The 25453-nt window shown below is 37.6% G+C and overlaps 1 protein-coding gene across 12 annotated transcripts in view; it reads left to right on the top strand.

The window, feature by feature from the left end:
* ALMS1 (ALMS1 centrosome and basal body associated protein) overlaps positions 1 to 25453 on the top strand; it is a 146890-nt gene that overhangs the window by 17623 nt on the left and 103814 nt on the right. For all 12 annotated transcript variants that reach the window (XM_072629039.1, XM_072629101.1, XM_072629163.1 and 9 more), the window contains exon 2: positions 2135 to 2330. In XM_072629039.1, the coding sequence (XP_072485140.1) occupies positions 2135 to 2330 (196 nt within the window). The remainder of the gene's footprint in view (positions 1 to 2134; positions 2331 to 25453) is intronic.

Here is a 25453-nt window from a genome sequence, read left to right on the forward strand (position 1 = left end):
AGATTGACAGCTCTTTTCCAGTTGGGATTATTTCCTTCATTGTCTTTATGTTCCCAGGGCCTTGGATAGTGCCTGTCACATGATAAGCTATTAATAAGTCCTGGTTGAGTATTTGATAGCTAAGATCTATATTGTACTTGACAGTTGGAAAGAAAAAACTTATTCCAGAAACAGACCTTGAGAGAAGCAAATGAAATAATTGTTCATCAAATGGTTTGTAAACTCTAAAACACCATTTAAATATGCTCCAGTAGAATAGAAGTCCCTTGAAGGCAGGGATCATTTCCTTTTTTGTCTTCAGTTAAAATGAACACAGATAGAAGCTGTTACTATCACCAGCATTTTATAGATAAAGAAAATGAAGCTATGACAAGGTCAGCCCACAGTCATATAGCCAGTAACATCTGATTTTCTGGTCTGTCTTTTAAGTGTTCCTTACTGCCATTTAGTGATGACTCTTAATAAAATATTTTTAAGGTTGATGACTTTATTATAAAAATTCTGTTTCTCAAATTTGTTAATACTAATATTAGACATCAGGTGTAATGGACAAAGCCTTGGGCGTAGAGTTAGACAGACTTGGGTCCATAACTTGTGTATTCTTGTTATTTACCTTGCGATGTTGCTTAACCCCTAAATCAGAGAAGGGTTGCCATCTGTTTTGGTGGAGGGAGCTCCCACCCTGGAAGGATCTCACCCCCACACCAAAATGACAGATCCTTCCTATTTGTAATATGTGTATTGGTATAACATTAAAAAATGACAAATGTTGAATTTAGAAAGCCAGCAAGAATTGAAGTTCATTTTGATGTTAGAAGGAAAAAAAGCAGTCACTACCCTCCAGGAAGTTGGAATCTAGCCAGGAAAATAAAATGTGCACATAGATAAAAGCTCTAGTGCAGATTAAAGCTTGATGAGAGTACACAGGAGAGGAGGAGGTGCTGTAATGCATATAAGAGGCAGGGAAGACAGGGTTCTTCTGAGGAGAGCCAGGGCTGGCCTGGAGAGACATCTCTGCTAAGATGTCTAAGATTTCTAGTTAAAAGGGTCTGAATTAAAGGATATTCCTATATTACTGATATCAGGAAGCATAGATTCAGAGCTGAAATGTAACTATGAAACATTCATCATAGTTTCTATATCCTTTGTAGCTAAAATCTTCCTAATTGCTAAGATAGACTCTTGTAATGGATATCTTACTAGAAATCTGTTCATTAAGAAATACTTTCCCATTGGCTTTTAGTTTTAACGTATGGCCTCTTTTAGCATTACTTGGCACCATAGTGAACTTCAAGTTGTACTTAACCAGTCTGCTAGAGTTAAAAGAGGTGAAAAGAAGTATTTACAGCCAAGTCAGAGAAAGGAAGACATACCCCTGAAATCACATGTCCCTTTTCCCTTCTTAATTTCAGGATATTTGATGTGGTTGATTGTGAGGCAGCTCCTGGCATTATTTGAAGAATTTCTGGAATTATATGAGTTGCTAAGTGTTTTGGGATATTGGATTTTAACTACTCTTTAATAGCAAGAAAAAGGAGTAATAAAAAGAGGTCATGATTTTTTTTTTTTTTTTGCTGTCACTTTTGCTTGAATGTAAGGAGCATGCATTCATCTGCTTTAATTATAGGGCAAGTCCATTGATTTTCTTGGTCAGGGACCAGAAAAAGCATGTGTTCTGGAAAATTGGTTTTGACCCAAATCGCCAAAACATTTTGTCATGGACATATGTATGTATGTATCTATGCATGCATATGTGTAAATTGTGTGTGTGTGGAGACAGATATAGCAATGCTTTGACCTTATTCTGCAGAACTTTTACCTTTAGGACCTATTTTATGAAGCCCTTTGTCAAGTAGAACAGAAATACCTCTTTGTCTAAACTGGGTAGGAGAGCGTCTAGTAGGCATAGTGGGACCTGAAGGAGAGGGTGTTGTGGTAGGCATATAAAAGTATAGTTACTCAGATCACTTTTCCTAAATCTTGATGATAGTGGAACTAGAGAAGGTAAGTATTCAGGGATAATACAGGTGAATATGTGGATGGCCTTATTAGCAATCTTGTATCACCATGTATATTCAACTGAATATATAATATAATAATTTAGTGCTTTTCCCTTTTGTTCTCTTTTTTTTAGGAAATGGAATCTTGGCAGTCCCTTAATGTAGAAGTGGATGATTCCCACAGCCTGCTTGCATCCGCAGCCGGGCTTAATACGAGAAGGGAAGAAAGTGACCTGTCTGAATTTCCGTCTGTGGAGGAGGGGATACTGACTGTATCGGAAGAAGATGGACAGGACCGGGCTGGAGAGGCTTCATGTTCCCCATTGTTAGGTAATTCTTACATAATAATAATGGTTGATGATAATGATGATTACAATTACAGTAATGATGAACCTTTTTCTGTAGAGCATGTTTTACTTTTCAGAACACTTTTACGTATATACCCTTTAGACAAGTTTTTGTTGATAAGTTTTGTTGACAGACTTCCTCCACATTCCCTCAAATCCAAATGCTTGGAAGCTATTAAGCAAAATTATACCAACAGGAGATTCTGAATGATTATGTGTGCAAGCATACCCTTCTGTTACCATTTGTTAAAAGAAAGGAGAATGGAGGAAAATACACAGTTACTATAAATGAATATGAATGGGATGAACTCAACCATAAAATGAAAGATGGTGAGAGCAGAATCCAACAATGTGTTTTGCATCAGAAACATATTTTAAAGATTCCCACAGAAAAGTAACATACATAAAGAGTCACAGAGTTAAAATAAGGAGTTATTATGCTTAAGTTGAAAAAAAAATGACTTAACACTCTTAACAGTCTAGTGATCCACCATAATTCCAGAGGTCTTAGGTGAAGTATGCTACCCCCTCCTGATAGAATGGAGATGGACTCAGGTTATAGAATGAAATATAGGTTTTTGTACATGGCCAGTGTGAGAATTGGTTTTGCTAACTATGCACATATGTTACAAGAATTTTGTTTCCCTTTTTTTCAGTGTGGGAGGAAGAGAAAATTAATGTTTGTTAATTGACAAAAATTAAAAAGTTACATTAAAAATAAGAGGAAGGCCATCTGCTTTAATGACTGGGAACATTGTTGATTGTATTTCTTCTTTTGAGACTGCTCATATCCTTTGTGAACATATCTTTTTAAAGCCTAAGTTGCTTAGGTTTTCTTACGTTTTCCATCTTACTGTAATTGTTTCCCTTTTTATCTTCAAAATTTCATTCTTTTAAGAGTTTCCTATCCTTCTTGTCTGACTTCTGCTATCGAATTCAAACCCACATCCTACCTTTTTTTCTTTTGAATTATTCTCCTCAAAATCCATTATACGTGTCAGACTTTGTCTGGCTTTTTTCTTCCCTGTCATAAATTCTAGGAAAGAGGGGTCTCTTTTGTTCTTCCTCTATTCTCCCTTATTTTGAACTCAGCAACTACTGCCTCCCTATTGGTGAGAATCAGATCCAGAATACAATCTTCCATTTCTGGTTCTTCCACTTGTTAAATGATGAAATTACTGTTAAGGTTAGTTGCATTGTTTTTGGCACAGAGAAAGCTTCAGTTTTCTGGATTATTGAAGGCCACTATCACTTTGTCAGCCTTGTGATCTGTTTCCTGAACTTAACCATTTTCTTCTTTCTGTTCATGTGATCTCTCATACAATTAAAAAAAAATTACTGTAAGATTATTGTGACTACATGTTGGTGATTTTCCATTTAACAGGAAAAACGGAGACATTTTAAACGTTTTCAAGTCAGTAGACAAATAGAAATTAAGACTCAGAGGTTCCTAAAACTAATCAGCTACTCTGTTTAACCAGGTAATAGAGCTTCCTGGACTTTGGGTTCCAGGTGTTAGATGCCATGTCATACATCACTTTCATCTTTGAGGGGTGCTTATCTAAGCTATAGATTTTATTTTCTTACTACCTAAATTGCAATGCAGGCAACTACTACTCATGCTTTCCCCATTTTAAATATTCTTAAAATTTATTCATCTTGGAAAATAGACAAAAACCCTACATTTTTACATTCTTTGAATGATGCTAGAAATTTGTTGGACTATTGTTTCACTACTGAGTTTGTTGAATTTCATTAATGGGTAAAGCAAGATAAACACACTATTTGTTTCTCAGTGTTCAAGTTTTTATATTTTACGAAGAAAGGTGCTGCAGAATTATATACAAATTATCTCTGATTTCATCACTGACTACATTGCGTCCATAGTTCTTATTTTTAGCTGCAATAGATAACTGAATATCCCATTCTCTTTGAATAGTTTTAGTTAGAAATAACATTCTCTTTTTGAAGCTTTGATGGAGCCTTTTGTTTGTAAATTGCATTTTATATTGTCATGGAACTTTAACTTTCTTGAGTGCTTGTCTCCTGAAAAGAGAACAAGAATAAATTCAAAAGCATATTTAAAACCAGAATTCAGAAGTGAAAGACAAAAATCATTCAATTCTAAAGAAAGTCAGAATTTAAAAGTTAGAACATTAAGAGCCACCTCTTTTTTTTTGTCCTAAAGAAAAAGTCACTTTGTCTTCTAAGTTGGATTGACTCATGGGAGGATACAGACTGATAATAAGAAATGTTAAACAGGGCTCTACTTATGTCAGTGAGTCTGTGTTCCTAGTACATGGTGAATTTAAAGTTTGGGATGACTGAAAGGTAGTTGGAAGTATTTGATTGGAGGTCAGCAGAGAGGTTAGGGCTGTATAAGTAGATTTGGGAATCATTAGCATAGAGATGCTTGTTAGATCTTTGGAAGCTGATGAGATCATTAAGTGAGAAAGTAGAGAGCAAAATGAGAAGGGGGCCCAAGACAGAGCCTTGGAGGACATCCACAGATAGTGAGAGTGATGTGGGTGAAGAACCAGCAAAAGCGATTGAGAAAGAACAATTTGAAATATTGAGAGAAAACCAGAAGAATGGTGCCTCATTAAAACATAGAGAGGAGAGAGTATCCAAGAGGATATGTCAGCAATGTCAGAAGCATCAGTGGATGGAGAAAAGGTCATGAGTTTTGGCAATTAAGAGCTCATTGGTAATTATTTAGAGTGCAGTTACAGGTGAGTGATGAGGTTAGAAGACAGATGTCAGATGATTCCTAAGAGAATGAGAAAGGAAATGGAGTCACCTACCTGTCTGTAAACAGGCCTCAAGAAATTTAGGTGAGAAGAAGAGGAGCGATCTAGGATGATATCTACAGGGATGTGAGGGTGTTTTAAGGACGTGGGAGATACGTGATTGTTTGTAGGCAACAGGGAAGGACTCAGTACATAGGGGAGATTGAAGATAGTGGGGATGATAGAAGAGGCAGCCTGCTGGAGAAGACAGGAAGGGATGAGATCAAGAGTGAATGGAGACAAGCTTTCCTTTGCAAGAAGAAGGGTCATCTCTTCAGTGAAATAGGTGAAGAAGGAGAAAATAGTAGAAGGCATCTGAATGACGTAAACGAGAAGAGGTTACATGTGTTTTGAGAAATGAAATTCTATATTTATGAGACTATTTAATAAAAATATTTTTATTAAATTAAAAAAAATTATCAACACTTATTTCTCCTGCCCCAAAAGAAAAAGATAACCATTGTAACAAATTTCCACATGAGCCATCTTCCAAGAAAAAGAGAAAAAAGTGTGCTTGAACCTGCCGTCTGAGTCCATTAGTTCTTTATCTAGAGATGGTAGTATGCTTTATCGTGAGTTCTTTGGAATTGTAGTTGGTCATTTCATTGATCAGAGTTAGAGTTACTAAGTTTTTCACAGTTTCAATATCTTTACAATATTTCTTTTATTTTATAAATTGTTCTCCTAGTTCTGCTTACTTCTCTTGACATCAGTTCACTTAAGTCTTCCTAGGTTTTTCTGGAACTATCTTTTTCATCATTTCTTAGAGCACAATCATATTACATCACATTCATACTGTAATTTATTCAACCATTCCCTAATTGATGGGTACCCTCTCAGTTTGAAGGTCTTTGTCACCACAGAAAGAACTGCTCTAAATATTTTTGCCATATGTATCCTTTTTCTCTTTCTTTGATCTTTTTGGGGTAAAGCCCTAGTAGTGATGTTGCTGGGTGAAAGGTATGCACAGTTTATTAACCTTTTGGGCATAGTTTCAATTTTTTTTTCCAGAATAGTTAGACTAATTCACAACTCTACCAATAGTGCATCCACATACCCCTGCAGCATGTGTCATTTCCCTTTTATATCATCTTAGCCAATCTGATGGATGTAAGGTTCCTCAAAGTTGTTTTAATTTGCATTGTCTAATTATTAGTGATTTAGAGCATTTTTTCCTTTGACTATTGATAGTGTTGATTTTTTTCCTTTGAAAACTGCCTATTCCTATCTTTGGAACATTTATCAATTGGGAAATAGCTCATATTCTTGTAAATTTGGCTTCATTCCCTATATATTTTAGAAATGGGACTTGTAGCAGAGAAATTTGCTGCAAAATTTTTTTTTTGCCCAGTTTCCTGCTTTTTCAAATTTTAGCTTCGTTGGTTTTGTTAGTACAAAAACTTAATTTTGTATAATCAAAATTATTCATTTTACCTGTAGTGAATCTCTATCTCTTAATTTGTCATGAACTCTTCACCTATCTATAAATCTGATAGATAATTTCTTCCTTGTTACACTAATTTGCTTATGTCATCTTTGATGTCTAAATTATGCAGTTATGCTTATGTTGGTATGCAGTGGGAGATATTGGTCTATGCCTAGTTTCTACCAGACTGCTTTCCAGTTTTCCCAACAGTTTTTGTAATGAACAGCTCTGGCCATCCCTTTGAACTCTGTATCTAAGATTCTTGTGTTTGTCCTTTGTTCTTGAAGAGGACCATGACATCAAAATGATGACATGATCTGCAGTTGACTTTGATTTGAGTGAGGGAGGGCTGTGCAAGGTCACCAACTTCACTTTCTTCTCCTGAGCCAACTGGATTCAATGGCATGATATCCATTAGGAGGACTGGAGATGGCCCAGGGCAATGGGAGACTGGCCCTGTCAGGCTAACGTTTTACCACATTCTCACTTTGAGTGAGATGCCATGTGAACAGGTAGTTTTTCAGATGAAGGAATTAAAGCTATCTATAGTTATATGAAAAAATGCCCTAAATCACTATTAATTAGAGAAATGCAAATCAAAACAACTCTGAGGTATCACATATTACACCTATCGGATTGGCTAACATGACAAAAGAAGAAAATTATAAATTCTGAAGAAAATGTGGGAATGCTTTGTTGGTGGAGTTGTGAACTGATCTAACCGTTCTGGAGAACAACTTGGAAAATATGCCCAAAGGGCTATGACAATGAGCATACCCTATGATCCAGCAAAATGGAAAAAGGACCCACATGTACAAAAATATTTTTAGCAGCTCTTTTTGTGGTGGCCAAGAGCTAGAAATTGAGGGAATGGCCTCCATTGGGGAATGGCTGAACAAGTTGTGTTATATGAATCTAATTGAATACTGCTGTGCTATAAGAAATGATGAGCAGGTGGACTGTAGAAAAACCTGGAAAGACTTATATGAACTGATGCTCAGTGAAGTGAGCAGAACCAGGGGAACACTGTGCACAGTAACAGAAACATTGTTCGATGACCAAATTTGATAGACTTAGCTTTTCTCAGCACTGCAAAGATCTAAGACATCTCAAGAAGACTCGTGATGGAAAATGCCATCCACATTCTGAGAAAGTAATATGGATTCTGAATGAAGATTGAAGCACATACTATTTCCTCCTTTTTTGGCTTTTTTTTCCCCCCATGATTCCTCCCAATTCTAATTCTTCTATGCAGCATGACTAATGTGAAAATATGTTTAATAAGAATGTATACATAGAGCCTATATCAGATTGCGTGCATCCCCTTGTGGAGGGGTTAGGGAAGGGAGGAGGTAGAGAAATTTTAAAATGTTGAAAACTAAAAATAAATAGTTAAATTTATAAAAAAAAAAAGCAAAGAAAAGAAAGAAATTAAATTTCTGTTTGACTTCTGAAAAAAAAAAGTTACGTTGCCAGGCTTATAACCTAATTAAACCCCCTAAGAAATTTCTTTGTATCTAATAACAACATTCCACATTAAATAGATTACATCAATCATATCTAGTCTCTTTACTTTCCAGTGTGTTACATGTTTCTGCAAATTTTTCTCTCCCCTTTTCCATTTCCAGCATGGGCAGAATTAGGGATATAGAGAAAAGAAACTATCTCTTTAAAGCTTTGAAACTTTTAACCGAAAACTTCTCCCTCTTTTTGCTTTTGGTTGTTCAGAACATCAGAAAAGGATCAGGTGGAAACATTGGGACACAGAACACAAATAGAAGATGCTTACCGGCATACGTCATTCATAAAAACAAAGAAAAGCACAACCTAGTTTTCTCTCTCCCTGGAGTCTCAGGGGTGGAAGTATTTTACATTGGTGCTAAACCCTCTCTCCAACAGTGGGGGAAAGGGGTGTAGGGTGTGGCTGGGATTGCTAGCATTAAGAAGATCAGAAAACATTCTTTAACTAAGAAGTCTTTGAAGAAAAGTCAGCTTCTAGGAAAAATACTGCAGAAGTCTTCCTGTTCAAATGAAAATAATTCTGAAATAATTTTTGCCATTCTGAGTAATACTGATGATTATGGATATCCTTGCTTTGCCCGCAATCTTATCGGGGAAGATGTTTGCTTTTGGTTTTTGATAAGTACATACCATTTTAAAGGAAACTTCATTTATTCCTGTGCTTCCTGGTATGTTTTATTTATTTAAACAGGAACGAGTGTTGTAGTTTGTTACGTTTTTTCTGAATTTTTTAAACTGCATATGTGATTTTTGTTCTTTCCGCCATTGATATGCTGTGGTCAGTTATACGTAAAGTTTTCTTAACGTTGAACCATTCCTGTATTCCTGGCATATATCCCATTTGGTTTTAGTGTATGTTCTTTGTGAGCTGTAATCTGCTTGATCATATTTTATTTAATGTTTTCACATCAATATTCACTAGGGAAATTGGTCTCTAGTTTTCCTTCTTGGTTTTGATTTTCCTTGGTTTAGGTAGTATTAGAATCATATGTATGTCATAGAAGGGATTCGGTAGGATTCTTTCTTTTCTTTTTTTTTCCAGCTTATGTAGTATTGGAATTAATTGTTCTTAAAGTATTAGATAAAATTCACTTGTAAATCCATGTAGTCCTGTTTCTCTCTCTCTCCCCCTCCCCTTTGGAGTTCATTTAAGACTTGTTCAATTTTTTTTCTAAGATTACTTAAGTATTTTATTTCTTGTTCTGTTAACCTAGGTAATTTATGTTTCTGTAAGTATTCATCTATTTCGTTTAGATTGTCAGATTTATTGATGTGTAGTTGGGCAAAATAGCTCCTAATGATTACTTTTATTTCTCCTTGATTGGTTGTGAATTTACCTTTTTAATTTTTGATCTTGATGTTTGATTTTCTTTTTAAAATTGTTTTAGAAGTCTGATTAGCTCATGGCTTATCTATTTTATAGATTAAAAAAAACCAGTTCCTAGTTTTATTAGTTGAATGGTTTTTTGACTTTAAATTTTGTTAATCTCTCATTTGATTTTTCAAAATTTCTATTTTGTTTAATTGAAAGTTTTTAATTTGTGTTTCTAGTTTTTTTAGTTGCATACCCAATTATGTTGACCTGCTCTTTCTGTCTTTTATTGATGTATACATTTATGGATATAAATTTTCCCTTGTGTGCTGCTTTGTGAATCTTACAGATTTTGGCATGTTGTCTCATTGTTGTTTTCTTTCATGGAATTATTGATTTTTCTGTGATTTCTTCTTTGACGCATTCTTTAGGATTAGGTTATTTAGTTTCCAGTGAAATGCTTCAAGGACCCTTTATTGAATGTAATTTTTATTTTGTTGGGATCAAAAAAGATGTATTTAGTATTCTCTTTGTGTTTCTTTTAGGTAGACTCCTAAGTAGTAGACATATTCCTTGGTTTTAGAATTTCTCTTTCTCTTCCTGCTGAGTTTTTTTTTTTTGTGTGTGTGTAATAAACATGAATGCCACTGATTTTCTGTGGATTTATCTTTTATCCTGTTATTTTTCTGAAGTTATTGTTTCAGTTTTCTAATTATAGTATCATTATCTACAGAAGGTAATAATTTTTTTTGTCTGTGTTTTTTTCCCCACAGTGAAAGTTTGGAATAGCTTCTGTGGGGGGGGTAAAATAGAGAATCAGTTGGGAGGATTGAAAGGAATGCTTTGCTGCAGTGAGGGCTGACTTTGTAATGTACTGTCATCTTGGTTGTGGGACTTATTATGCTAGCTTGATTCAGCAGTTTGTGAGTAGGGGCAGAGGAGGCAGATGGTAGCTGTTATCCGAGGTTGAGATTTGGTAAGAGAAGAGCAGTTATTGATATGATCTGTAAGCCCTTAACTCTTCCCTGGCTGTGCCACAGGTTATCAGTGTCCTTTCTAAAAGATGGCACCCAGGGTTGAACACAGCACTCTTGATGTTCTTGATGTGTTCTGGACAGAATGTAGTACTTTGGAACCATCATCACCCTTATTCTGGACGCTGTCTCAATACAGAAGAAAATTTCTTTAATTTTTTTGACTGTTACATTACCGTTCCTTTCTCCCTAACTTCACTGTTATTGATGAAGTCACCACTATCCTCCTGGGTACCCAGGCTTGAAACTCAGGAGTCATCATCACACACTCTCTCCAGTATTCCAGCTGTTGTCAAGGCCTGTTGTATTTGTTTTTGTTTTTGCAACATCTCTTGAATATGCCCCCTTCTCTCCTTTGACATTCCTCCCATGCTAGTGCCGACCCTCATCACCTCATACCTAGAGTACTACAGTAGCCTGTTGGAGGGTCTGTCTGCCCCATGTCTTTCCCCTCTTCAGTTTGTCCTCCATTCAGTTGTGAAACTGATCTTTCTAAAATGTGGGTCTGACCATGTCACCTTCCTGTTTGATAAACTCCAGTGGTTCCCTTCTCTTTGGTTTATAAAACCTTTCCTAACTTGGCCCCTTCCTGCCTTTTAAGTCTTCTGGCACGTTACTCATTCCCCTCCAGTGACATTGGCCATCTTGCATATGATATTCCCAACTACATGCGTTTTCAGTCAGTCAGTAAACGTTTATTAAGCTCCTCATATGTCAGGAAATATGACAAGATAGTCCCTACCCTCAGGAAGCTTGCAGGCTGATGGGGGAGACAACATGCAAGCAAATGTATGCAAAGCAGCCTATGTACCGAATCAGTAGGAAATAATTAAGAGAGGGAAGGCAGTAGGATTAAGAGAAGCTGGGCAAGGCTTCCAGTAAAATGGGGTGTTTTCGTTGGGACTTAAGGGAAGCTAAAGAGGTCCATAGTTGGAGCAGAGGAAGGTGAGTGTTCCCTCCTGTATAAGGTCATTATATAGGAAGATATTTTTAGCCACACTTTTTATATTAGCAAAGAGCTGTGAATAGTTCCATCTATTTGTAAAGAACTAGAAAAACCTGTAGTACATGAATATGATGGAATATTTTTGTGCCATAAGAGAAATGCAAAGAGCACAGATAAGCATCCGATGACGTATGTGAACTGATGATATACAGGGAAGTAAGCAAAGCTAGGAAAGCAGTATACATCATCATCATCATCATCATCATCATCATCATCATCATCGTCGGCGTCATCGTCGTCCTCATCATCACTAACATTTCTATCACACTTAGGGGCCAGTTGCTGTGCTGAGCACTTTACAGTTATCTTATTTGATCCTCACGACAACCCTGAGAGGCAGATACTCTTATCTCCATTGTACAGTTGAAGAAACGGAGACGATCAGAGGTGAAATGACTTGCCCAGGGTCACGTTGCTAGTAAGGGTCTGAGGCTCGATTCTTCCTGATTCCCGCCCCATTGCTCCGTCTCCTCCATCCAGCTGCACAAAGTCGACAGCAATGTAAAGGGAATAAAGACTTGGAATGAAGGCTGTACAATCATAATGGCAAAGCCTGACCCCGAAGGAAAGGGAAGACCATATGCTTCTCTCCCACAAGTGCAGAACAAGGCATACACTAACTGGGTTGACTGATGTATGTATTAGTTTTGCTGAACTACTTCTTTTTCTTTCTTTTTTCTTTTTATTCAGTGTAATTAATGGATGATTGTCTAGGTGGAGGAGGGGGAGTGGATATATTGGGGAAGTAAAGTGATATGAAATAAAAGATACCAATTTTTTTTTAAAGGACTGTGAAATTAAATTCACTTTTACTTCTGTAAGTGTGACATCCTTGTACTTGAACCCACAAGTGGTTATCAAAGCTAAGTGAAGTAAATTTTATCACTCATGACATTTTCATTAAAAAATTGAAGTGAAATGGAAGAATGACTCATAAAGGCCCTTTGGAATGAAAAACAAAGGAGCCTGAAAAGTTATTTTTATTTTATGCCCTAAAAGCAAGCAGAAAAAAATTACATGGGACATTGGATCATCTCATTTTGCAAGACCCAGGGGACATATTTGCAAAAAGACCTCCAAGAAAAGAATGCACTTTATATAGCAACATCTGCTACAAAGAATAAAATATATGATATTCAAAAAAGAAACTTATGGACCATTACAACAGAGGTCTGTACCCTTTCTCAGATACTCATGATCTCTCAAACATCTCCAAAATAGGAATTTCATAGGTAAGAAATGAAACATTCTTCATGGTCTCCATTGGTCTAAAACACCCAGAAATTTAGTGAAGTAATAATTAAACAGAAAAGGCTAATTCCTAATAGTGCTTCACCAGGGAACTGAGGAACAGAGGGAATTGGAATGCATATCATTTTGTATGAGTCTTCACCAGGCTTGAAGTAAATGGGGTTGGTGTCCAGTTGAGGCTACCTCTCTGTTAATCCCCCCCAAATTACTTTGAAGAAGTGGATTTCCCAGGGTGGGAGCAGGCTGAGACAACCTTGAGGTCTGTTCTTTGGGAAAACTGCCATCAGAGGGGAAGGAATCAGAAAAAGAAAGCATTATCTCTTTACAAATAAAATGTACTGATGTTAGAAGTAGGATGTGTAGAGATAACTTAGGGATTGTAGGTCTCACAGACAGACAGTACAGTTAAAAAAAACTTGTATACCATCACCCAGGAAATAATCCACTTAAATTGTTCAGAACTTTTGAATGCTAAAAACAAAGTATCAGTCAAAAGGAATTACAGATCACCTCCAGAAAACATCCTGAACTAAAAACTTGAAGAAGCGCAGTGGTGAATTAAACCATTCTAATGATAAACTACAAATTCTTTAGGTGAGCAGGAGAAAGTCTTTCCAAAATAAAGGAAAGGAAGTTCAAATAGCATAAGAAGATTCAGCACCCACTAGAGACTACAGGAGAAAATGGAATAGTTTGTTCCAAAGAGCAAAGGAGTTCATATTCAGCAAATCTGATTGTAAACATCAGTGAAAAAAGACATTGGGGGCCGCTAGATGGCGCAGTGAATACAGCACCAGCCCAGGGGTCAAGAGGACCTGAGTTCAAATGTGTCCTCCGACACTTGACACTTACCAGCTGTGTGACCTTGGGTGAGTCACTTAACCCCAATTGTCATTGTGAAAAAAGGCATATAAAACATTTGTACAAAGAAAGCCAGATGTGAGCAATTTATTTCTTTGCAGACACCTCAAACAACAGAATTATAAGAATGGTAAACAAATACAGCAACTGAGGAAGGCACAAAAATAAATATAATGGGGAAAAAATACTACAAAGAGAAAGACACTTATGGGATTAATGACAAGAAGAAAAGAAAGGGACTGTTGAAGGATATCTGTCTAAATTCCGCAAGGAAACAAGAATGAAAATGGAATCTTTTTAAAAATTTTATTCATTTATTTATTTATTTTTTAAAATTTTTTTAACTTTTAACATTCCTTTTCACAAAATTTTGGGTTCCAAATTTTCTCCCCATTTCTCCCCTCCCCCCACCCCAAAACACGGAGCATTCTAATTGCCCCTATCACCAATCTGCCCTCTCTTCTATCATCCCTCCCTTCCCTTGTCCCCCTCTTCTCTTTTGTCCTGTAGGGCCAGATATCTTTCTATACCTCATTACCTGTATTATTTCCTAGTAGCAAGAGCAGTACTTGACAGTTGTTCCTAAAACTTTGAGTTCCAGCTCCTCTTCATCCCTCTCTCCCTCCCCATTCCTTTTGGGAAGGCAAGTAATTCAATATAGGCCATATCTGTGAAGTTTTGCAAATGACTTCCATAATGGTCATGTTTTGTAAGACTAACTACATTTCCCTCCATCCTATCCTGCCCCGCATTGCTTCTATTTTCTCTTTTGATCCTATCCCTCCCCAAGAGTGCTCCCTCCTCCCACTGCCCTCCCTTCCATCATCCCCCCCACCCTGCTTATCCCCTTCTCCCCCACTTTCCTGTATTGTAGGATAGGTTTTCATACCAAAATGAGTGTGCATTTTATTCCTTCCTTTAGTCGAATGTGATGAGAGTAAACTTCGTGTTTTTCTCTCACCTCCCCTCTTTTTCCCGCCACTGAAAAGTCTTTTGCTTGCCTCTTTTATGAGAGATAATTTGCCCCATTCCATTTCTTCCTTTCTCCTCCCAATATATTTCTCTCTCACCGCTTAATTTCATTTTTTTAAGATATGATCCCATCTTATTCAATTCACTCTCTGCTGTGTGTGTGTGTGTGTGTGTGTAATCCCACCAACTACCCAGATACTGAAAAGAGTTTCAAGAGTTACAAATATTGTGTTTCCATGTAGGAATGTAAACAGTTCACCTTTAGTAAGTCCCTTCTGACTTCTCTTTGCTGTTTACCTTTTCATGCTTCTCTTCATTCTTGTGTTTGAAAGTCAAATTTTCTTTTCAGCTCTGGTCTTTTCATCAAGAGTGGAAAGTCCTCAATTTCATTGAAAGACCATTTTTTCCCCTGAAGTGTTATACTCAGTTTTTCTGGGTAGGTGATTCTTGGTTTTAGTCCTAGTTCCTTTGACTTCTGGAATATCCTATTCCACACCCTTCGATCCCTTAATGTAGAAGCTGCTAGATCTTGTGTTATCCTGATTGTATTTCCACAATACTTGAATTGTTTCTTTCTAGCTGCTTGCAATATTTTCTCCTTGACCAGGAAACTCTGGAATTTAGTCACAATGTTCCTAGGAGTTTCTCTTTTTGGATCTCTTTCAGGAGGTGATCAGTGGATTCCTTGAATACTTATTTTGCCCTCTGGTTCTAGAATCTCAGGGCAGTTTTCCTTGATAATTTCATGAAAGATGATGTCTAGCCTCTTTTTTTGATCATGACTTTTAGGTATTCCCATAATTTTTAAATTGTCTCTCCTGGATCTATTTTCCAGGTCAGTTGTTTTTCCAGTGAGATATTTCACATTATCTTCCATTTTTTCATTCTTTTGGTTTTGTTTTGTGATTTCTTGGTTCCTCATAAAGTCATTAGCCTCCATCTGTTCCATTCTAATTTTGAAAGAACTATTTTCTTCAGTGAGCTTTTGGACCTCCTTTTCCATTTGGCTAATTCTGCTTTTGAAAGCATTCTTCTCCTCATTGGCTTTTTGAACCTCTTTTGCCAATTGAGTTAGGCTAGTTTTCAAGGTGTTATTTTCTTCAGCATTTTTTTGTGTCTCCTTTAGCAGGGTGCTGACCTGCTTTTCATGCTTTTCTTGCATCTCTCTCATTTCTCTTCCCAGTTTTTCCTCCACCTCTCTAACTTGATTTTCAAAATCCTTTGTGAGCTCTTCCATGGCCTGAGCCCATTGAATATTTATTCCGAATGTTTGGGATGCAGAAGCCTTGACTTTTATGTCTTTCCCTGAAGGTAAGCATTGTTCTTCCTTATCCCTTCCTCAGGATGGGAGGAGATGCCTGTTCACCAAGAAAGTAACCTTCTGTGGTCTTATTTTTTTTCCCTTTTCTGGGCATTTTCCCAGCCAGTTATTTGACTTCTGAGTTTCCTCTCCATACCCACCTCACCTCCAGATCTGCCCAGTTAGTGCTTGGGGTCTGAGATTCAAATGCTGCTTCCCAGCCTCAGGGCTTTTGGTGGGGGCTGGGCTGCTATTCAGTGTGAGATTAAGTTCAGGTGCTCAGGTGGGGGCAGGGCCACCTCATGGGCTCAGTTCCCTCCAGGGGTTTATGGGGAGACCTTCAACAATGGATCTGAACTCCTGCCTGCTTTGGGAGCCCCTGTCTGCTGATGCCTCTGCTGCTGCCTTCTGAGGGGGCCTGGGTTATGGAGACACCCCGCTCCCCTCTCAGCAAGCTGAAAGGACCCTCTCACTGACCTTTGGCGCCTGTGGGTGGAGGGACTTGTGCTGCTGGTGGCGATTCTGCCCCTGAAGCCTGCTTGGATGCGCTCCTCTCAGTGCCGCGTGGCCAAGGCAGGGCTGGACTCTGCTCCGGGTCTGGTGCACGATGGACCTTTCGTGTTAGTTTTTCAGGGCTCTCTGGAACAGAAATCTCCTCTGCTCCATTGTTCTGTGGCTTCTGCTGCTCCAGAATTTGTTGCGAGTTCTTCTTTACAGGTATTTTATGGGCTGTGGGTTAGGAGCTAGCATATGTGTATCTTTCTACTCCACCATCTTGGCTCCTCCCCAGAGTGATTTTTGAAAATGGAATCTTAATGGAGGAAATGATGAGAAACAGACCTGAGACTTCACAGACTGACTAACCTCATGATATTTTGTGGTGTCCAGGGGAATCAGTATGTTTCCTAAATTGCACAATATGAGGGCGGGTCATAGGGGAAAGGGGAGGAGGGAGATAGAGGAGATTGTATGATGTCCCTTAAGCAGTGAAAGGAAAGCAATTCCTCTAGTATCTTAGGAAGAAGAGGGCCAACCAGAGAGTGGATGAAGTAACCAAGGGAGGGATTTTGAGTCAGTGATGGGAGGAGGTCCTACCAAAGAATGCTCTCATAGAGACAGAAAGATGACCAATATTGTGAGATGAGGAACCTTATGATGGGTGTAACCTGCAGGGCCTTGTGGCTTAGAGAGACCACCACCAGTGAGAGTGTTATGCTGCTGTGAACAGCATCCTGCCTTCTGAGAAGGAGAGTCATCAACAGGAACAGCTCATATCCAGAAGAGTGGGAAAGCATGGACCCAGAAAGGAGATCTTGGCAAATGGACACAAAAATGAACATGGGGAAGATAAAGGCCTTTATTGAACTGCATCAGGGATGTAGGAAAATTCAGACTTTGGGGCAGTATTCCTTTCCTCTCTTGTCTCTTGAAGGAATTTATATTTCCAAGAGTGAGGCCCAACAGAAAAGGGGACAGGTAGCAATGAGATCTAACAAAGCAATAACATAGGACCTTTGGAAGAAGGACGCAAAATAGTTTAGAAGCTTTAATTCCATAAGGAATGCTAAAGAAAGAATAAATAAGCATGTGGACCATGAATCAAAAAATAAAAGTCTAGAATAGACAGAAAGGGAAGAGAAATAATGAAGAGAATGAAGTGAAGACATCCTTGTAAGAGTAAGATGTGAAAGGCAAGAGGAAGGGCTATTTTACTGGAGTGCTGAGAGAAGAGGAGAAGAATTAGATAATTAGATTGAAAAAGGAACTTAATGTTAAGCAAAATTACAAAACTAGGAAAAGAGCTAACAAATGCAGGGGAGATTTTGGGTGAAGGGAAGTAAGCTGGTGAGGACAGAGTTGTCTTAAAGTGGATTAGCAAAGGTAGTAACCAAAGAAAGAAAATTTAATTTTTTTTAACAGGAAGAGGAAAAATGAAAACCTTAATTACAAAAACCAACAAATAACATTAAAAAATGGAGAAAAATGTGAACCTCAGTAAATGCCACAAGCCGTAGAATGCAGGAGGAGATGACTGGACTCAGGAATAGTTCAGACCTGTCCTGAGACACTTAACTAGCTATGGGAACCTCTCCCTACCTTGGTTTCTTGAGCTGTTAAATGGGGAGAATAATTGCACCTATATCCCATCATTGTTGTGAGGGTGAAATAATACAGTATTTGTAAAGCACTTTGCAAACCTAAATTCATGACTAGTTATAATAATACTGATGATGATAATGATGGACAAATTAAACAGTTCAGTAAAAGAAATGACAGAATGAATAAGAAAATAAAACCTCACAATCTTTTGCTTGCAAGAAATATTCCTAAAAAACACAGAGTGTAAGAGTGAGGGGCAGGAACAAAATTTATGTGCATCAAGCAAATCCAAAAAAGTAGGAGTTGCAATCTTGCTGTGAGACAAAACCAAACCAAAAATTCACAGCATAAAAGAGAAACAAGGAAATTTTGCTAAAAAGAACTATAGACAACAAATCAGTATTAAATTTATAGCTCCAAACACCTTGATATCTAAACTTGTGAAGGGAACATTAACAGAGTTATAAGAAGACATAGTAATACAATTAGGGCAAGAGATTTTAATGTCTTTTGTTCAGTTTTGGACAGATCTAACAGATTAACTAAAGTGAAAATATAGAATTAAACAAATTGCTAGAGAAATAGGATTGCTAAAGAATGTAGATATTTTTCAGCACCACATGGAAAGTTTACGAAAATTGATCATGTATTAAGGCACAGAAATATTGTAAATAAATGTAAAAATGGAGAAATAGTAAACATCCTTTATGAACTATAATGCAGTAAAAATAGTAAGCAGTTCAGGGAGCACCAACAAAAGTGAAAAGCTCAAATGGGGACTTAATAATGAAGTTTAAAATAATGAATGGTCCAGAAATCACAGAAATAATTATGTGAAAGGAAGTGGTAATGATGAAAAAACATGCCACAATTAAGCTAATTTAGTTAAAGCAGTACTAAGGGGAAAAGGTTATCTCTCAAAACAAGCATACGTTAGCAAAATAGAAAAGGAAAATATTCATGAACTGAATATGCATTTCAAAAAATAAGTGATACTAAAAATCAGAGGAGAAATAAACAAGAACCCACCTCCCCCAGACTTGTAGAGATGATAGAACCAAAAGTTGTTTCTTTGAAAAATCTAACAATTGATTAAGTTGATAAACCTGATTAAAAGAAAGAAGGCAGAAAATAAACAAAATGACAAATGAATAAGGTGAAATCCTAATAAAATAAGGGGAAATAAAGGCATTTAGCAATAACAAAACTGAGAACACAGAAGAAATAAAGGAATACTATCAGAAATGTAAAATATCCAAACGGATGACCCAATAAGAATCTCAAATAATCAGTTTTCAGAAAGGGAAATAGGATTAGCTATGAAAGAATTACCAAAGGAGAGAAGGAATCTTCTGGTTCTGATGGTGATTTATTTTATTATATAGTATGTACTGTAATAATGACAGGAAAATTCCATCAAACTTTTAAAGAGTAATGAATATTAATACTGTACCAATCAAGAAAGAAGACATCCTACCAGATTCCTTTTATGAATAAAAAACCTTAATATCCAAATGAGTTAAGGATAAAGCAGATAAGGAGACCTCTAGACCAATCTCATTAATGAATATTCATCCAAAAATTTTAAATAAAATCCTGTCAAACAGACTACTCCAAGAAATCATTATGAACAAGTTGAATTTATACCCAGGGATATAAGGAGGGTTTGACATCAAGAAAACAACCAACACAATCATGTTAAAAACAAAAACAAGCAAAATCACGATTAATCTTAGTAGATGCAGAAAAACCTTTGACAAAGTTCAAAGCCTTGCATATGCTAAAACCCCTGAAAAGTAGAGGCATGGAGGAATCTTTTGTTGATATCTTAAACTGAAAAAGAACGCTCTATATGCAGTGGGGGTATACAGGAATAAAGCAAAGATGGCCATTCCCATTATTGTCTGATATAGTTCCAGAAATGTTAGCATCAGGAGTAAGATAAATTAAAGGCATAAAGGTAAGTAAAGAGGAGATAAAACTATCTCATTTTGTTGATCATTTAGTTAGACAATCCTCCGGAATCAGCAAAGATACTGAGACCAAAATTCTAAGCTACCAAATTAACCCTTAAAAATCAATAGCATTTCTATATAATAATAACAAAATCCAAGGGCCAGTAATAAAAAGGGAAATTCTATTCTAAATAACTATGCAATGCATCAAATACGTGAAGATCAATCTATCGCAGCACGCAAGAGACTTACATGGATTCAGTCACAATGTGTATAACTCTCACAGTTGTAGGACCATTCAGTCCTCATGAGACTTTTGATTTGTCAGTACTACGTGACAATACTACCAAAATCATATTATAGTTTTAATGCTACATCAGTCAGTCTGGCAAAGGAATACTTTACAAAACTTTAGAATTATAACAAAATTCATTTTGAGAAACTAGATAAAGAATATCAAGGGAGATAATGAAAAGAAGTAGAGAGGAAGGGGCAATAGCACTTCCAGATTTCAAGCTATTTTTTAAAGCAGCATTCATCAGAACTATGGGGTGATGGTTAAAAAGTAGAAAAGCAGGTCAGTGAAGGCCAAGGAAGGTGATTGCAGCAGACTCTCTTCCACCGCTTCCCTCTCTCCTGTAGGCCCTATCCTTTGTGGAAGAGTAGTTAGGTGACCAAAGTCCAGTGACTTTGGGCTTTGCTTTTCAGAAAGATGTCTAGAAACCATTTATCCCATTTTTTCAAGAGCTCATTTTCATTTATAATATCATTTTTTTACTCTCAAGTGTCATCTCTTCTGGCCATTCTTATACTTGAGTTATTATCTCATAGGCTTTTCTTAGCCTGTAATATTTTTTACTGTGCTTGTACTTTCTTCTTTTTACCCACTTTGGAGTGATCCCCTTTGGCACTATTTGAGGCTAACTGTACACACTGTCTGGACAGCCCATTTTCCGGAGGAAGCCGTGGAGAAACGTAAAGAGAAGTATCTCCACCTCTTAAAACACTGAGCATATTGAAACCTTCATTCAGATCTGATTGGCTAAGAGGACTCAAAGCTTAGCTGTTGACATAGCTTGATTGTTGCCTTGAGGACAAAGTACTATGGGGAACTCCAAACACTCTGTGATGCTTGATAGATCACAATAGGCAACTTGGGCATGGGCACTTTGCTCAGCTGATTCATCTTGGGGTATTTTCCATGCATCCTTGTTGAATATTCTCCTCCTGCTATGGCCAAAAGTCTCCTTTTGTCAAATGCTGAGAATCCTGTCATCCCAATGTGGACCCTAAACCAACAGGGGACTGGCCTGAATCAGATCCATTCCTGGACATTTGTACAGTTGGCTTAGTTGGCAGAATTGGAACAAAATGATTTCATTGAATTGGAAGGATGGACTGTGCAGTGGAAAGGATAGAGTCGGCATTAAGGTTAGAGTTGCGTATTGTGAAGAAATGTTCTCTTCTTTCTCCATATGCCTGTCCCTTCCCCACCTCGCCCCCCCATTAAAGAGTGACAATAGACAAGGAGAGATTGATATGAATACTTTGGGATGGTACCTTGACGATAGGTGTCTTTTAGGCCCATTATTTGTGCTGTCTGGTCCTTCCACTTTGGTAATTTAAGCCTTCTCTAAATACTACTGGATGATTTCCTCAAAACCCATTTTACCTTCAAAGCAACTTTCAGTTCGTTTGTTTTCATTCATGTCTGACTCATTGTCTTTCTCATTTGGGTTTTCTTTTGGCAAAGATACTAGAGTGGTTTGCCATTTCCTTTTCAGCTCATTTTGTAAATGAAGAAACTGAGGCAAACAGGGTTGAGTGACTTGACCAGGGTCACACAGCTAAGTAAGTATTTTAAGCCCAGATTTGAACTTGGCAAGATGCGTCATTCTCACTTCAGGTGCTCTACCCACTGTGAAACCCAGCTGCTTGATTAACTGAAGTAATCAAAGACTTCTTCTATCCCTTCTGAACATTACCATAATAACTTTAGGGAACAGTCTTTCTGACCATGAGAAAGAAGGTCTTCAAGGGTAGGTTAGAAACTGGTTAGTCTTTGGTAAATGGAGGAAAAGGATTTAATACAGTACATTGTTTTGGACTTGAAAGTAAGTTGAAGGTTTCTCATTTAGATAAGTCCAAAAGCTTCAGACTGGAATATTGAGAAAAATGCTTTCTTAATATTTCTAAAAGAGTGATCTTTGTACACAGAATAGATGGGAAGTTGAAGTTAGAAATATTTAAAAGCATGGGAATAAATGAATGATTCCTTAATATAGTTGGTAGTATTTATCTAAATCCATGAGTAAGCACTATATGTAATGAAAAAATGATATAGAGGCCTTTCCAATAATAAAGAAGTTAAAACAAGAACTTCTTGTCAGTGTCCATGGTTATCTCTATTATTTGATATTGTGCTAGAAATACTATCTATAGGAATTAGGCAAGTTAATAAAATTGAACAAATGAATATGGCAAAGAGGAACAAATTTATTTTTTTCAGATGGTATGGGTCTCAGAGAACTCAAGAGATTTAACTCTAAATTAATCAAAACAATAACTTCACTAAGATAGGATATGAAATAAGCCCACAGACATCATAACCTTTTCTGTATGTTACCGAAAAAAAGCAGGACAAGGCAGAAACAGAAATTCCTTTCAGAATGACAATAGGTTATGTAAAATAATTGAAAAGTGATGTCAACAAGCATTTATTAGGTGTCTACCATGTGCCAAGCACTATGGTAAGCATTGGAAATACAGAAGGGGGAAAGAACTGGTCCCTGCTCCCAGCCAAGGGGAAGACAGATTGGAGTCAGAAGAGATTTGAGGCATATCAGAAAGGGTTATCAGAGTTGTCATTTAAGAGATTATTGGTAACTTTGGAGAGAACAGTTTCACTTCTGATGAGGTCAGAAGCCAGACTGCTGAGAGTTAAGGAAAAAGGAAGTAAAGGCGTTGATTTTAGGTGACTGTGTCAAGGAATTTAACTCTGAGAGGGGGGAAAGATGTAGGACAATAACTAGTGGGGCATCTAGGTGGTTCAGTGGATAGACTACTGATCCTGAAGTCAGGAAGACTCATCTTCCTGAGTTCAAATCTGACCTTAGACACTTAGTAGCTGTGTGACTCTGGGCAAGTCACCAAACCCCATTTCTCTCAGTTGCTCATCTGCAAAATGAGCTGGAGAAGGAAATGGCAAACCACTCCTGTATCTTTGCCAAGAAAACCCCAAATGGGGTCACAAGGATTTGGGCATGACTGAAACGATGGAACAACAAAAATGAGTGGGGATGAACTGACTAAGTGAGGACATTCCTGCAGACAGTAGAGAGGCAGCTAGTGCATGGGGAGAAACCAAAGAACAGTGAAGGAGTAAGAATAATAGGGTGTTCTGTTGGAGAAGACAGTTTGCAGGGGCACTGATTGTGTATGGTTTGCCTTCTTTGAATCTGAGATAGGTGAAGGAGGCAGTAGTGGTAGAAGACATCTGAGCGATGTAAGATGAGGAAAGGACAGGAGTGAGCTCTTGGCGAGTGGTTTCAGTTTTTTTTTTTTCAGTGAAATATGAGGGAAGATTCTCAGTTGAAGGTGGGGAGGTAGGAGAGCCACAGGATGTCTGAGGAGGCTAAAAAGTTTTGGAAAGTGTACTGTGGTGAGTGGAATAGTGAATTGATTAGGTAGGTATTAAAGGATTGCCTTACCACAGTGAGGGCCCGGTTGAAATTATATAACATAAATTTATAGTAGATCCAGGCAACAGCATTTCATGATTTTCTTGTGAGTAGGAGCGAAGGCAGTGATGATGATGAGAGTAATCCAGTGGTGAGGTTTGGCGAGGCCAGAACAGCAGTAAGTAGGATGAGTGGGCAAAAATTGCTCATGGTTGAGCTCTGCACATGGAATAAAAGTGACAGTACTACCAAATGAATTCATTGATTCAGTGCCATACCAGTCACATTACCAAAGGAATACTTTATAAAGCCAGAACAAAAAGGAATAAAATAAAAAAGTAGGAAGAAAAGGGGCATGGCTGTAATAGACCTAAAATTCTACTACAAAGCAATAATTGGTCAAAACTTTATGGTACTTATTGATCAATGGAATGAATTAGGTACACAAGAACCAGAGGCACTCAAACATGATTTTTGATATACCCAAGAATTCCAGATATAGGGGAAAGGATGCACTTTATGACAAAAATTGCTTGGAAGATTGGCAGTAATTTTGTTTAGACCAGCACCTCTTACCATGTATCATAGTAAGTTCCAAAAAGATGTAAGAGATCACACAGAAGACAAGGAACAGTTTTGATTACTTAAAATTTAAAAAAAGTTTTTGTATATAAAAATCAATGCATTGAGAACTAGATAGAGAAGTTTACTGTGAAAAAAGATCTGTGTAGCACATTTCCCTGTTGCTTTGAATATAGGGAATTGGTTAAAATATGTAAGAATCAGTGTCATCCCCTGTTTGGTTGGTTGTTTGTTTGTTTGTTTGTTGTCTTTTGTTGTTGAAGAGGACCAAAATGACATCACCATGATAAAGTGAAAATTTTAGTGTGTCCAACTATGACTGCTTAGACCATTATGAGCTCGGAATGCTCTACCACAGGTTGGGCACAGATAGTCCATGTGAATATTTGGGGTAGATATACCAAATTTACTCATCCTACATTTACTTTGTGCTGTCTCAATTCTGCTTTGCTCAAAGAGCACAGCACCCTTTATGATGTGGGCATGCCACGATGAGTGGTCCTGTGCCAGCGTCTCCATGTTGCACAGTCAAATATAAAGTTCTTGAGAGAGACCTTGAGAGTGTCCTTATATCGTTTCTTTTGGCCACCACGTGATGGCCTGCCCCATGCAAGTTCTCCATAAAATAGTCTTTGGCAAGTGTGCGTTTTGCATTCGAACAACGTGGCCAGCCCATCGGAGTTGCGCTCTCTGAAGCATAGTTTGAATACTTGGCAGTTCAGCTCAAGCAAGGACTTCAGTGTCTGGTACCTCATCCTGCCAGGTGATCCTCAGAATCTTCCTAAGACAGTTCAAATGGAAGCAATTCAGTTTCTTTGCCTGGTGCTGGTAGACTTTCCATGTTTTACGAGCATATAACAATGAGGTCAGCACAACAACTCAGTAGACCTTCAGTTTGGTAGTCAGTCTAATACCTCTTCTCTCCCCAACTTTTCTTTGGAGCCTCCCAAACACTGAGCTAGCCCTGGCAATGTGTGCGTCAACCTCATTGTCAATGGTTACATCCCTGGAAAGTACACTACTAAGGTAAGTAAACTTATCCACAACATTCAAAACTTCTCCATTTGTTGTAACCAGTGGTTCCATGTATGGATGATGTGTGGTGGTGGCTGATGGAGCACCTGTGTTTTCTTGGTGTTAATTATTAGGCCAAAATTAGCACAGGCAGCAGAGAATTGAGCCATACTTTGTTGCATCTCAGCTTTAGAGGCTGCGTTGAATGCACAGTCATCTGCAAACAGAAAATCATGCACCTACACTCCCTCCACTTTGGTCTTGGCTTGTAACCTTTCCAGATTGAAGAACTTGCCATCAGTA

This window comes from Notamacropus eugenii, chromosome 1 (assembly GCF_028372415.1).
Source record: "Notamacropus eugenii isolate mMacEug1 chromosome 1, mMacEug1.pri_v2, whole genome shotgun sequence".
Taxonomy (NCBI): domain Eukaryota; kingdom Metazoa; phylum Chordata; class Mammalia; order Diprotodontia; family Macropodidae; genus Notamacropus; species Notamacropus eugenii.